Source organism: Chionomys nivalis, chromosome 15, assembly GCF_950005125.1.
Source record: "Chionomys nivalis chromosome 15, mChiNiv1.1, whole genome shotgun sequence".
NCBI lineage: Eukaryota > Metazoa > Chordata > Mammalia > Rodentia > Cricetidae > Chionomys > Chionomys nivalis.
Window position 1 is genome coordinate 22,852,313 of NC_080100.1, and position 16,190 is coordinate 22,868,502.

Consider the following 16,190-nt stretch of genomic DNA (forward strand, 5'->3'; position numbering starts at 1 on the left):
ATACTACTGGTTTTAGTTTTAATGAGTGAAATATAATTCTTGGAAGTACTTTACAAAGTCATGAAAGAAAACACAAAGTCCAAATAGCCAGTTGACTTTCCAACGTCAACCTATCTGCTTATTATTTTCTCTAAATCACAATAGGATAAGTATTACTATCCTTTTACAGTGGACAGATAAAATCTAGAAAGGTGGACAGCCTACTGCATGGATTCTTTCTTTCTTTCTTTCTTTATTTTTAATTAATTTATTTATTTCTTTATTAAAGATTTCTGCCTCCTCCCCTCCACCACCTCCCATTTCCCTCTCCCTCCCCTAATCAAGTCCCCCTCCCTCATCAGACCTAAGAGCAGTCAGGGTTCCCTGCCCTGTAGGAAGTCCAAGGACCACCCACTCCATCCAGGTCTAGTAAGGTGAGCATCCAAACTGCCTAGGCTCCCACAAAGCCAGTATGTGCAGTAGGATCAAAAACCCATTGCCATTGTTCTTGAGTTCTCAGTAGTCCTCAAAAATCTCCCTTCCAAAAAAAGCCCAGGACCAGATGGTTTCAATGCAGAATTCTACCAGAACTTCCAAGAAGACCTAATACCTATACTCCTTAATGTATTTCACAATATAGAAAAGAAGAGTCATTGCCAAATTCCTTTTATGAAGCTACAGTTACCCTGATACCAAAACCACACAAAGACCCAACCAAGAAAGAGAATTACAGGCCTATCTCACTCATGAACATCGACGCAAAAATTCTCAATAAAATACTGGCAAACTGAATCCAAGAACACATTAGAAAAATTATCCATTATCATCAAGTAGGCTTCATCCCAAAGATGCAGGGCTGGTTCAACATATGCAAATCTATCAATGTAATCCACCATATAAATAAACTGAAAGAAAAAAAAACCATATGATCATTTCATTAGATGCTGAAAAAGCATTCGACAAAATTCAACACCCCTTTATGATAAAGGTCTTGGAGAGATTAGGGATACAAGGGTCATACCTAAATATAATAAAAGCTATTTATAGCAAGTCGACAGCTAACATTAAATTAAACGGAGAAAACTCAAAGCCATCCCACTAAAATCAGGAACACGACAAAGATGTCCACTCTCTCCATACCTCTTCAATGTAGTGCTTGAAGTTCTAGCAATAGCAATAAGACAACATCAGGGGATCAAGGGGATTCGTATTGGAAAGGAAGAAGTTAAGCTTTCGTTATTTGCAGATGATATGATAATATACATAAGCGACCCCAAAAACTCTACCAAAGAACTCCTACAGCTGATACTGCATGGATTCTGTTCTACCCAGTTGGCTTTTATTTTCTTTTTGTGCTAAACATTCTTTGATTTCACTAAAGTACACTATCTAATCAGAAAACAGTATCAACCTTCTCAAAGGTTTTATGAAAGGCGTGGAACTGGAGCTTCATTATAATCTCATTCTCTTTAACTTCCCTTGGGATCCTTTTTCTCTGACCTTACCCTGAAACAACAAGGTCTTCTTTCTTTCCCATCTTTCTTTTTTCTCCTTATCTCTTCATCTGTCACAGAATGATTTCAAACTCTTCTCTTGTCATTTTTGTTTTCAAGGAATTTTAAATATCGATGTTACCCACATCAAAAAAAATTCATGACATGTAATTCTGTGGCTTTACAGGAACACTAAAGTATTACTCATGACACTAGTACACAGAGAGGAGTGTGAAGGTATGCAGCTGCTACGTCTCATCATCACCTTCCAACCTCAGCTCTCTTCAGTGAACCACTATAGGGGTCCATCCTTGATGGGTTCATACGTTCCACAGTAGGGTCATGTGGTTTAGAAATATTAGGCAGAAAAACAGAAATACAAAAGAAATAAACAGAGACACAGAATAGAGTTGGGATGGCAACCCAATGAATACTGAATCTGCCCATATTTATTTTCATTAGCTTTATATACCCTAATCCAAAGAGAAGTTAGTTAACCCAGCTGCTACTGACCCACAGTTGGGTTTGCATTTTGATGCCATTGGGCACAGCTACTTTGAACATTCTTACACATATCTCTTAGTCCCAATGAGTGCACAGAACCTCCTTAGACCTGGGAATGCGTGCTATCATCTACACATCACTGTCTTCCTCCGTGTGTGTGTTTGTGTGTATTACTGCTTAATTTGCATATACCTTTTTGGTCATATGTAAGAGTTATAAATTTACCTTCCTTGTCATAGAGTACATATTTATGTTTCAAGTGTGTATAAAATTATAAATACATAACATTATTTAAATATTTCTTTTTATTCTCATTACATTTATTTTCTCGTTGAATTATTAAGAGCTGTGCTGAAACTATACATTATGAGAATAAACCTATTTCTTTCTATTTACAACTTGCTGATCCTTGCCTTTTGTATATTTGAGACTATGAAACTGGGCTCATGGAAAAATTGAGATGAAAAACTTTTCTAGTGAATTGAACATCTTATTTGGGAATAATCTTCACTTACAATTAACGTTTTTTAGAAAATTATACTTTGAGATTATTTATATACATTTGTCTTTTAGTATCTCTATTTTAAAAGTCTCACAGTTTCATCCACTTGTTAGTTTTTACTCTTCGTAAGTTGTGATGTACTCAATTACTATTTTTTTGGTGGCCCTGCTGGGATCCTATAGTAAGTTATTAACCACATTTATTATTTAATCACTCCGGATGCTATTACTAGAATAATTTCTAAGTGGATCATTTCCCATTATTTTCAGAATAAGGAAAATTAAATATTGAAGGTATTTAATATAAGGGAGATCAAATATTCAGAATAACCAGTAAAAGCACATATCAACATATTAGATATAGATCCTAAATATACCAACAATCATTTTATATTTTTTAAAAGATATAGGTAAAATAATTATCATAGATTGTTTAAACAAACAAATGAACAAAGGGCTAGCAAGACGGCTCAGAGGGTAGAGGTACTCACTGCCAAGCCTGCGGGCTGGAGTTTGATTCTTTGAACCTACAAGGTAGAAGCAAGAATTGACCCTATGCACCATCTTCTGACTTACATTATGGTACACACATATATGCATGCCCACACATATAAACACAAAAGCAAGCAAACAAATGAATGTACTTTGTAATGTTTTTATATATTTATACAATGGGCTTCAGCATTCTTGTCACCCAGTCCCCTACTTCATCCCCACCCCCTCTCCTAGAGCCAGCCTTCTTCTCAAGGAGCCTCCCTCCTATCCTCATACCTTCCTTTTGCTTGTGGTCCAATTAAAGTTTCATCTGAGTTATTGCCTGTGTGCGGATGAGGAGCTATGAGGTGGAACAAGGGCTATTTATCTGTGGCTACAACAGTGAAGAAGGTGACACCCTTGTGCAACAAGCCTCATGGACCTCTCCCTCACCCATAATGCAATGCTGATTGGCTGAATCCGGGGCAAATGCTGAGTAATTAACCACAATGACAAGGAGTCCATGCATGCAATGCTTCGGTCATATTTAGATGATACCATTTTTATTGCACATCTTCAGTTCTTCCACTCGTTCTGCCTCCTCATCTGTCACGTTTTCTGAGTCTTAGAGAGGGATGTTATTTTAAAAAATTATTGATGCAAAAGAATCATGATATGGGTCATCTGCAGTAACTCTATAGAATCTGAAACCTTGGCCTAGCGTCCCAGAGACTCAGCTGCCTTGTGTCTTACCCTCACTAACTCATCAACCTTATAACTGGCAGGATTAGGTTTGTTCATCTTTCCTGTGTCAATATAGTACCACGCATAGCATTCTTCTCCCTTCTAAAATATGTACCTTCTACTTGTACTTGGTTAGATTCTTGAAAGTTTCATTTATTTGGTTTTTGTTTGTTTGTTTGTTTGTTCCTGAAGCCCAGGCCTTCTATAATCCTAAATTTTTCCTATCTTTGTAGTTTCTAATGTTCCCCCAGTGACTTGGCTCATAGTATTCATCGTGTGTGTGTGTGTGTATGTGTGTGATTTGTGTGCATGTTCATGTATATAAGTGTGGATATGTGCCTCTTATAGTGCCAGCGTAGTGGTCAGAGGACAACATTGGCTGTTTCTCCACACTTTCCACTATCACTGGAACAGAATCTCTTTGTTATTTGCCCCTGCCTCTTACACAGATGCATGCCGGGCTAATTATGTCATGAACTTTAGGGGATTCTCATGTTCCCACCGCTGATCGTGCTGCACTGAGACTACAGAGGGCTAACACTGTATCCAGCTTCCTGTCAGCTCTAGAGTTTCAAACTCAGGTCTTCACCCTTGCTTAGCCAGTACTCTGTCCACTAAGCCATCCCCACTTTGTAATTTTTGTCTTGCCAGTGTTTTCCTGAATTCTTAACTTGGTTCTAATACTTTTCATATACCTTAATCTAGGACAATGCTCACACCTAACATAATCCTGAATTATCAGTATAGCCCTGAGAAACTGCTGTAGCTGCTGCCGTGCTCAAAACATTAAGTCAATAAAAAAGATGATGATGATAATAATGATTACCATAAAAACCACAAGCACCAAGTCCCAGAAAGTGGGAAACAGGTGCAGATAGATTTTCTAGGAAGATGGTGAATTGTTTGTCTTGTTAATTAAAGTTCAAAACCAGAATGGGCAGGTCATACATAGCCCATTAAAAGTACCTGTGAAAACACTGCCTTCTTAGAGAGATGTATGTATGGCTAGAGTATTAGTTACAAGTCACAGTTAAACATGGTCTGTTTTGTTGGTTTGGAAAACTTGTTAGCTTTTCTCAGGCTTCAATTTCTTCTTTATAAAGTGAGAAAGATTCTCAAATGATTGAAAGAAATTCAGTGAAGTCCTGTGTATGAAATGTGTTAGAAACTATAAATATAGTTCATTTGATAAAAGGTTACTTAAAAATGTAAAATTTCCTTTTGTATTTTGAAATGTCTCATAGCAAGCACAGGAAAAATAATCACTTATATGAACATATATAACAATATATGAATCCAGATTTTTTGTTGCAATAGACTTCTATAAATCTAATATTATACAATTAAAAGCAGACAAAAAAAAAGACAAGATAGTCATGACTTTAGCACCCAGACCCTTAGATGAATAAACCATGCCTTGTTAGAAAACAAACATTTAAGGGAACTCTGAGTTCCAAATGAGACAGGTTTGATTCAGAAAATGGATGTAGGCAAACGGCTCCAAATGAGATTGGTGCAATTGGAACGAACTGCACTTTAATTCAGGCTTTTTCTAAGGGGCAATTTGACCAAAAAGTATTCATTTAGTATGCTATGTTAATTTTTAGCAAAATTTTCTAATTGATAGGTATGTAATGATTTCAGAGAAGTCATATTTAACACCTACAGTGTCAACGCAGTATGTTTAAAGTTCCTTCCAGCCTTAGCAGCTACTTTAATGAATGTATTCTAAATTGTTCTAATTTTTGAAAGAGATGTGGAGGTCTTTGAGAGAAGTGGACAAGAAAAATGCTAAGAATAATCATTACCTTCATCATCATCAACATCACAAGGTTGTTACCAAGGAGATAAGACCAATTTTAAAGGAAATTGCTAACTTACACTACTTTGCAAGAACAAATTTTTAAAAAAAAATAAATTGCTTGCAATTAAATGGGGGACTGTTAACAAGCAAGCTTTCTACTTTACCAAGAACTTGAAAGTACAGTAGATAGCATGAAACCCATGTTTCTCAAAAGATCACCTGGGGAGGGGGCCAAGCCAACCAAAGTAGCTTGTTCTATATACCTTTTTTGGATATCTCAAGTGTTACTGGCAGACCATTCTGCAACATCTTACAATTTTAAAATAAAAATCTAAGTACATGTACCTAAAGTTATGGGGAGTACAAACACGTCTGGGAGCATGAAAACTCATTAGGGTGATGAGGTTTAATGCCCATGAAACAGTTGGGGATGACTAAATTCTGGGCCATGGAACATAAAGTGTGTCAGGAGTCTTACTGACCATTTGCATACAAGATTGCAAAGACAATTGAGGGAAATATGCCTTGTCCATATTTCTGTATATCTCCTTTATTACTCTTTATTCTCCTCATTCTATTTATCTCAAAAATCACATCAGATATAGACCTAACAAATGCTTATATAAATACATACAGTCTTATTGATTCTTATTTCTTTACCTTCTGAATGCATGTGATATATATATACATATATATATTTGAGCTCTTTTTCTCAGATCACATAAATAATTTTCATTGCCTTAGAATCAGATGAACTTGTATTAGTTCTAGTATTTCTAAAAATAGAAAGAACCTGAGTGGCATAGCTCTTTGAGATTTTTGTATAGATAGATAGATGGATAGATAGATAAATAGATAGATAGACAGATGATAGATAGATAGATAGATAGATAGATAGATAGATAGATAGATAGACAGATAGATAGACAGATGATAGATAGATAGATGATAGATAGATAGATAGATAGATAGATAGATAGATAGATGATAGATAGATAGATAGATAGGTGATAGATGATATATAGATAAAGTAGGTTAATTGATGATGATAAATAGGTAATGATGACAGGTAGATAGATACATAGGTGGTGAATGTATTGATTGATGATAGTACACAGATAGATGATAGATACATACATAGATATTTTATAGGTAAACATGCATATACTCTTAAATTTGAAATTTACAAACAGTAATTATATATTTTGGCTTATATTTTGATATCTTGATGTAGACAGACATATTAAAATGACTAACCAAACTGATAGTTTTATCTACCACTTTATTTACTTGGCAATATTTTCGGAGAATAAACATTTAAAATCCACTCCTCTAACAATTTTGAAATATAAAATACATTATTAACTACTGTCACCATGCTATGTAGTAGGCCATAAGAATTTACTTCTTTCTTCTGACTAAAACATTCACCCTTTAACATTTTTCTTTATATCCTATCTATCCACCTGTATTACATGGAGAGAGCCCCTTGTTTGTCCCAGCCAGCCGGCTAGCTTATACCCGAAATAACCACACAGAAACTATATTAATTAAAACACTGCTTGGCCATTAGCTCTAACTTCTTATTGGCTAACTCTTACATATTAGTTTAACCCATTTCTATCAATCTGTGTATCACCACAAGGTCATGGCCTACCAGAAAATTTCAGCACATGTACCTCCAGTCATGGATCCATGGCGTGTCTTGACTCTGCTTTCTTATTTTCAGAATTCAGTTCTGTCTTTTCCGCCTACCTAAGTTCTGCTCTATCAGCTAGGCCAAGGCAGTTTCTTTATTCTTTAACCAATGAAAGCAACACACAAACAGAAGGAACTCCTACACCATTTTCATATCTGTATCATGCCTTCAATTCCTGAGAGCTACCATTCAGCTCTTCAATGAGTTCAGTGTGTGTGTGAGAGAGAGTGTGTGTGTGTGTGTGTGTGTTAGAGAAACAGAGAGTTATTGTATAGTATTTAATGTCCTGTGTGTGTATGTGATATATATATATCATCTTCTGAGTTAATCTATGTACCACTAAGACAAGGCTTTCTATAACCTAAAGTATGTTGCAAATCTTAAAGAAGAGGCGGTGTAGACGACCCTGTAAAGGTCTGAACCACCTCAGTGTGAGAATGTAATTTCCCTTCTGCAACTATCATAGAGTGATAATATAGACATAATCCAGACATTCACGAGAGTGATAGGGGATTAACTACAAGTGAGATACTTGGAAAATTTAATCAAAAGCAGGGATGACTCTACCTTGTTTTTACTATAAAATGGCCTTCAAGCCTAAGATGTAGTCAGGCTGCTTTATCAGTGAAGCTAAAGCTACACGAACATGTGCAAAACCCTATGTTTACCAGTTTAGAGTTCAAAATGAGTGCACTTAAGGATGCATTGCCATCAGGGATTAATCAGATGCCAGCCTCCTTTTAGACAGAGAAACAGGAATAGCATTTGGAGGCTAGATCAGCCAATCATGGAACTGTGTGCTTCTTAAAGGGCGAGAACATGGGCCTCATTGTTTGTTCACAGAAGAAGAAAGCTTCCATGGATCTAAGTGAGTAAATCCAAGGGTTTATCATATTTGTTAAACACTGCACTAACTGAAATACCACTACCATACAGGTGGCTGCTGAAGTCCACCAAAGGCTGATAGAAGAAGAAAAAGAATCGCCCCCAATGGATTCCAAAGAAAAGTCTCCTCAGACGGGTGCAAATAAAAAAGCCAAGAAGGAGAAGGAGGCTCCCAAGAAGAAAAAGGCAGAAAAGAAAGGAAAAGGTATTCAGGGTGGTAGGACCGGGTACCCAGGTCTCTTCGAACCTCTTGGTAGGAAACTAGCTTTTAACCAGGCATATCAACACCACCTGATTCTTTTAAGCACATAGCCGGTGTAACCAATAGATGTTTCTCGAAGGCAGCTTTAAACTCTTAACACTCCTGACCTGGGAAGTCTCTGCAGAGGGGCTCATGTCTGCTGTAGAAGTTAAAAGGCTCTGTGTTTACAGGTCTCTGGGGCACTTGAATCTAAGCAAATTGTTCTCTGCTGGAACACTCCTACCTAACCCTTTGCCTCAGAGTCATAAATGGAGTACAATCTCTAGAAAACAGGCTGAGAGAGAACTCCTGTTGACCTTAAGCAACAACACAAATGTTACTCTTCCCTCTCAGTGTTTCCATGTGGACATTTTTTTTATATAATTTGAGACAAGAAAGGAATAGTAGAAAGCACAAGAGGAAAGTTTCTGCAACTGTATGTTTATTAAGCACCTACTGTAGTATGAATTCTAATAGATAATACAAATAGAGTAGGATATTAGGAGGTGAAAGCTAAAAGATCAGAGAGGCAAGGTAGTTCTTACCTCTACTTCTCAGACCAAATGGGGTATTTGGTATCCGGTCTCTCCAAGTCCTCAGTCTGAAGCCTTAAGCTCTGTCCCTTCCCCTGCCATATGTGTCTTATATTCTTCTCTCTGCTCAGCCATAACCCTTCCTATCTCCACCTCCTTAGTGTTGGGTTTAAAGGTGTGTGAATCCCAAGAACTGGGATTAAAGCTATCAACCACCCCTGCCTGGCTCTGTTTCTTTTCGATTGGATAAATCTTGTGTAACCCGGGGTACCCTTGAACTCACAGAGATCAGTCTTCCTCTGCCTCCCAGTGCTGGGATTAAAGGCGTGCGCCACCACTGCCTGGCCTCTATAGGTAACTCGTGGTTAGCTCAGCACTCTGATCTTCATGAAAACTTTAATGTTAGAGCACAAACAAAGTCTCACCACAAGCTATGTGGAGGAAATGCTCTATGATAGATGTCAAAGACACTTGTGAAAAACAAAACAAAACAACAAACACTGACAATAAGGGGAGGGGCAGTGGTGACCCTGGAAGCAAAGGGAAGAGAGGTATTTGGGAAGAAACAAGCCACTTCATTCCATCTCATATTCTAATAAACCAAAGCTTCAGCATTTAAAAGCAACCATTCTGTTTACTTTAATAGAGTAAGTGGTCAAGTCCAATCTTTAATTATTCAGATGAAAGAACAAATACAGAGATTAATTTCTCCTTCATTTGTAATCTAGATATGCAACTTCAAGCCCAGCAAATAGACCTATCCACTCACAGTTCCTTCCTCCACTTCCTTCTCCTTTATGTAATTTGAAGTCCACGTAATCATACCCTCAAGAATGATTATTGGACTGTGTAGAAATCACAAACTGTGCTTGAAATAGAATCACATTGCCATGGGCAGATCCTCAGCAAACATCTACAAGCTCTTACTTTCCAATCAGTTTACTCAGTCACTGAAATACTTGTAGGTGGGAACAAATTGAAAGAAAATTAATTTGGATGTACATTTGATGTGGGAAGGTCATATGTCAATCTGTTGATTTCATTGGTTAATAAAGAAACTGCCTGGGCCCATTTGATAGGCCAGCCCTTAGGTGGGTGGAGTAGACAGAACAGAATGCTGGGAGGAAGTGAGGCAGACGCCATGCCTCTCCTCTGTAATCACTTTGGCACATGCTACTCACCTTGCTTTCTTCTTAAGATGTGAGACAACATGTTTTGTTATGGATGCAGACCAGAAAGTCACAGAATTCTCAATGAGACATGATCAGTACTTCATTACTCACCCCAGAGAGTCCCAAATTCCCCGTTTCAAAATCTCTGTCAGTTTCTGACTCTACAGATTTTGCTGCATCGTCACACTGTACAAGTGCCATCTCCATAAACTCATAGTCTGGTGATTTACTCACCATGTCTCAGTTCCCTTTCAGGAAAGTCGTCACCTGTGGCAGAGGTCAGCCCCATCACAGTCTCTCCTGAGGAACTAGCAGAAATGGAGAGGAGGAATGAGCTGAAACTCAAGATTAAGGAAGAACACCTTGCCGCCCTGCAGTTGGAAGGTATGAGGAGGCATCGAATAAGATCCAGTTTCCAAGGAATCCAAGGCTGCCTTCTGATCTCTGCTGGCACCAGGCGCACATGTGTTGTACATACCTATTAGGCAGGCAGAACTCTTACATACATAAAGTTTAAAAAGTAAATAACTATTTTAGAAGAAAAACAGGAAAGAAGTCCTGGCCAAAGCGTAGTAAGCTCTGAGAATGAAAGATCAGTCAAGAGTCCTCATATCTCTGCTCAGGTTAAGGGCTTCTTCCCTATACTCAGCAAGGTCTCTGCAAGACCTATTCTCCCACGGCTCTTTTCATTGTCTTTTAGAATATCAGGACTTGAGCAAACATAGTCTATGGAAAGAAAGAATTGTCAATATCCTAGGTGACAAAGCTGTACTGTAAGCAAAGGCACAGAGAAGCCACCAAAATGACCCATCCATTCCTGTAGGATATTACTTTACCTATATAAAGGTGTGTTACATTTGTTTCACTGCATTTGTTTAACTATGTGAGGTTGAGTTGCTGTATCTGCCTACGGCACCCGATCGGTATAATAAAAAGCTGAACGATCGATAACTAGCTAGGCAGTAGAAAAATAGGTGCAAGTGGCTGGTAAAGAGAATAGGAGGAGGAATTTAGGCTCCAGAGAGAAAGGTAAGACACCAGCCAGACAGACAAGTAGGACTTAAAGAATGAAAGAAAGGTAAAAAGCCCCCAGGGTAGTAGAAAATGACTAGATCTCCTGAGTAAATTGGGAGCTTGGGGACCTTGGGAGAGGGTTGAAGGGGAGGGGAGAGGCATGGAGGGGAGCAGAGAAAAATGTAGAGCTCAATAAAAATAAAAATAAAAAAGCCCCCAGGCAAAACACAGGTGAAGAGAAACAGGTAAGTTACAAGTGCTAGTTGAACAAGCATACGATAAAGGTTAGCATTCATTGTCACGATTTGGGAGCTGGTGTTTCGAGAAAGCCTGCTCTAACCCATAGAGGAGAAGGTTTTTATTTTAGATATGAGAGAGGCATAGTCAGAGGCCTTTGGGGAAGTCTAAAGCATTTGTGACTACCACTCTGGGGCAGACTGGCAAGGACCAGAGAAAATCCTTGTGGTATATAAAGAAAAAGCCATAACCCAAAGTTTAGGGAGGAAAGCCTATGAACTAGAATAGCCTAGAAGTTTAGGGTGGTGGGGGAAGGGGCTTGTGGCCCGGTGGCTTTGCTATGCACCCTGGGTATGTGTCAATAGGGAAGTGGCTCTTCCTGGCAGACAGAAACCAGTTTCACAGGTTCCTGAGGAATGGTGAGAATGAACTTTTGTCTTTTGGCCATCAATCCTCCAGAGTCCAGCTTGAGCTGAGCTAAGACTGCCATTTCGGACCAAGTCAGTGGACCTGCTCTTTTCTGAAATTCTTGGTGTTTTTCCCTTTGAACCTAAACTATAACATGGACATATTGGGCCAACTAGAAAATTTTTGCTATGGTGACATAAAGTAAGGATGTTTTCCAACACTTGTTTCTCTCCTTTATTCTCCCTTCACCCCATTACCCACTCTACCATGCCCTACTCCCATAATCCAGCATAAAAATCAGGAGTGACTTGAACCCAGGAAGCCACAAGGCACCTGGAGAGTAGAGCATATATGTTTCTCTCCTCAATGTCTGTCTCCACATCTGATCCCCATGTCTTCCAATATGCTTCATCTTTAAATTCGCCTGATACAAGAACCTCAGTGACATAAAATTTTTCTTCATGTTACAAAAGTGATCAAGTTTTTCACTGCAGGCCGTGTCCTGTGGTTGTTGCTAAGACACATGCACATATGTAATCAAGCTAGAAGCCAAGGGATATGGACAGTCACATAGCATTATGTGATGTTGGAAACAGACATTTGAGACAAGGTAGTGAGGCATCAAGAAAGACTCCCCAGAGAAATGTTAGCTGAACCAGAAGAGTATGGAAAAATGTGCGCAGGAGGAAAACAAGGGGCAGGAATAGAAAGCAGAGAGGTATGGGCCAAAGCGAAAAGGATATAAAACTATTCAGCGAGTAGCTATGAAATGGAGGAGATAAGCCCCAAAGAAGTGACTTGGGGACTGGGCAGCCAGATCACACATTGTCCGTTAGACCCTGCTTCAACACATGTAAGATTCTGTCCCTGTGGAAGCTGGTCCGAATGATCCCCGAGCAGAAGTGGGACTGTGCTGGCATCTGGAGGAAAGCAGATGGGACAAGACTCAGGTGACTCTAAATGCTGTGGAGTTGGATTTGGGATTGAAGTGGGGAAAGGAAGGGAGATAAAACACAGTTAAAGCTATAGTTTAAGAACAAATCAATATGTGATCTTGTAGACAATCAAACATTAAATAGCATATTGTTAAAAGAGTACTATTCAATATAAAGCTCATGAATAATTTTAAAATCTCGAAAGACTTCACTGCACATTTTGTTTTGCTTCTCTGAGATGGATGCCACCTTACCTACAATTAAATGAAACTTCATAAACCAAAGTGTGATTGGTATAAGTAGATTTGAGTCATTATAAAAATGTATGTATATATAATACAGTAAAAATCCCTCTTTCTCTTTTATATTGGTGTACATTAATTTTACAAAACATGAGTTTTCATTATGATTTCTTTATACTTGCATATAACATACTTTGATTATATTCATGCCCAATTACTCTCTCTCTATTCCCTCACTCCCGGTATACTTCCTCTTTCTAAGTAGCCTCCTTTCTCCTTTCATGTGTCTTTGAAATACAGATTCCATAGGAATAAGGAAGTATATGATTTGTCTTTCTGAGTTCAGTTTATTTACATTCCGTTTTTCTCTTTTTAAATAGAGGTAGCCACGCAATTTCGACTTGAACTAATAAAGACAAAAGCTTTGGCTGTCCTTGAAGATTTAGTAACAAAGGTGGTTGATGTCTACAAGTTCATGGAAAAATGGCTTGGCCAGAGATATCTAAATGAAATGGCCAGGTAAAGTTCTCTACAGATATATATATATATATATATATATATATATATATATATGTGTGTGTGTGTGTGTGTGTGTGTGTGTGTGTGTGTGTGTGAGAGAGAGAGAGAGAGAGAGAGAGAGAGAGAGAGAGAGAGAGAGAGAGAAAGAAAGAGACAGAGAGACAGAGAGACAGAGTTACTGTCAAATCGCTTTGAACCCTGAATCTATTATCCTGGCAATTTCTTTCTTCTGTATTGAAATTACTCATAGCAACCTTCCACTAGGTGGTGCACAGTCATTTGATAGTCTGGTTCCAAGGCCAGGAACTGATCATTCTTTTTAAAGTTTCAGCATATGAATATTTTGTGGCTCATTATATAAAGACAGAACATGTGTACATCATCTTGCAATGTTCAATCTTTCATCATAAGAGCAAGCAAAAATCTTTTTGTTCATTACAGTGGTGGTAGATTATGTCTAATATTTAAGACACCTTTAAATTGCCTTCCATTAGGTCATTAACTGTCCACTGACTATTTATACCCATGACCTGTGTCATTTCCTATAAATCATCATTAAAAAGGGAGTAAATATTAATGACTTTATTTTACAAATAAAACACTCCAGACCCATGACTTACCAAGGGACTATTGCAAGCACATTATAGGTGAGAACCTAGGACCCGGAACAGTTGGTAGCCCTCAACTGTTGCTGCTCATGGGCATATCATCCAGCTTTGAACGTTATGCACTGGAGGTTATTCTACCAAGTGTGTCCTGGGTAACATTAAATCCTTTGGCAAAAAGCTAGAAAAAAGCTATTTTTTGCTTTTCTAGAAGTAAATAAATGTTATTGAACACTGTGATCTGCCATATTAACTTATTTTGAAAAATAATCTTTGTTACATAGAAAAGTATATTTCAATACTAATAAAACTAAATTTAATAGACTCTCTTCTTGTTCAGCTTTGCATAAAACTAAACTGTATTAGCTACTTAATAAGAGTATGTTTTATTTTTATTAATCTGTACCCTGCCTAAGATAAATTAAAATCTTTAAATATCTATAGAATCATCTAACTTACCATGCAATATGTTAGCTTTTTTTGTGTGTGTGTATCTTATTAAATTAACTACTAATCTAATAAAATTTTCAATGGAGATCACCCTGTTCATTTTGCTATTTTTAGTATAGAGAAATTGACTGAAGTAGCTCGATACTACATTGAAACATCTACAAAAATTCAAAATGAGATTTACTTAAGCCAAGAAGACTTCTACATCAATGGAGACATAAAAGTCTTCCCAGATGCTGTCCCACCAACCCGTCCTCCACCAGTAGAAAAGGAAGAAGATGGCACCTTGACAATCGAACAGCTTGACAGTCTCCGAGATCAGTTCTTAGATATGGCACCTAAAGGTAAGAAAAGAATCACCACAGATGAAACCCAAGATGATTAGAATTGCCTGTGGTGGCTATCGCTTGGCAAGAAGACGAGTGACCTCTGTTGGAATGTGTGGTACTGCAAGGAAACCTTGCTCTGTTCCAGTCTGTCAGCTATTTGCTCTAAAGGGCATCCATCTGAATTAAACAAGGAGGAGAGTTACAGTAACTGACAAAGACTTGGTAACTCTTTTCTCCTGTCTTCCTCCTCCTTTGACTCCATTTGACATATGGAAGGTAATCTTGGTTCATACTTCTAAGTAGAGATGTATTGGGGATGCTGAGTTTGTGTTTTTATCTATCCAGGGAGGGAATACTAGAAAGTAAAGTATGTCACTCTTAGAACTGCCTTTTCCTTTAGTGCCTCGTACATCTTGATCAGAACAAATGAGTTACTGAAAGATACTTGTCTAATTTATTTGGTCATCTGAATGCTTACATTATTTTCTTCACATAAATTCTTGAATTCCTTCCTATTTGATCATGACAGGTCTATGCCTTCTGCAGTGAGTCCCACCAGTTAGTATTCTATGTAAATTCAGACTGATATGTGTGTAGGGTCATCATCTATAATCACCAGAACCAAACACTCCATCACAGAGCTATTAAGCAGTATGTTTATGGCCATATAAATTTTTGGACTCTGCTAATTGAAAGTTTGTTCATCTTATGTGTGGACAAAGTTGTCTTTCAAAAATAGGTTTATTTTACTTCTCCAAATGTCCTAATTATTAGGAAAGCATCCTTTTTCTGTAGAGACACTCCAAGGGTTTTAACATAAACTCAGTCTCACTTTTTGAAAATTAGTCCCAGTATTTCCAGAAATCCATAGAAAATATCCTTGAAAGCAACAATGATAACTCACTCTATAGTCTATGGTTTCATTGCCAAGACCAATGGGTATCAAGGTGTACATATGTTTGCTTGTGTGAACACATGCACTGGCATGTGTCAGCTCATCAAATAGCTTGAGAAATCTTTATGCATCCAATGTATATAAACACACAATGTTTCTAAGGACAGACATGATGGCAATATTTGGACAAGATTAATGTGGACACTAGCAAATACCAAAAATCCAACTTTGTCAGAAGCCAACTCCAAAACCCTGTTACCTTCTAGCAAGGCAGAGTCTATCCTCTTTCCCTTGAATGAATTTTACAATGTATTTTAAATTTGTAATTTAGTGTGTGTGTGTGTGTGTGTGGTGCCTTCATGAAATATGTGTAAATACATCATGGACATGCCTGGTGCTAGTGGAGATCAGAGGCAAGCATCAGAAGCCCTGGAACTATGGTCACAGGTAGGGGTGAGCCACCTTGTGGATACTGGGAGCAAACTATAGGCACTTCAGTTAAGTGCCATTGCCCCAACCCCCACAAT

At 37.9% G+C, this 16,190-nt stretch overlaps 1 protein-coding gene across 1 annotated transcript in view; it reads left to right on the plus strand.

Annotated features, from left to right (window-relative positions):
- Positions 1 to 16,190, plus strand: part of Spef2 (sperm flagellar 2) — a 144,354-nt gene that overhangs the window by 101,533 nt on the left and 26,631 nt on the right. Inside the window, exons 27-30 of the mRNA XM_057789943.1 lie at positions 8,135 to 8,288; positions 10,285 to 10,413; positions 13,246 to 13,384; positions 14,554 to 14,783. Coding sequence (XP_057645926.1) covers positions 8,135 to 8,288; positions 10,285 to 10,413; positions 13,246 to 13,384; positions 14,554 to 14,783 — 652 coding nt within the window. The remainder of the gene's footprint in view (positions 1 to 8,134; positions 8,289 to 10,284; positions 10,414 to 13,245; positions 13,385 to 14,553; positions 14,784 to 16,190) is intronic.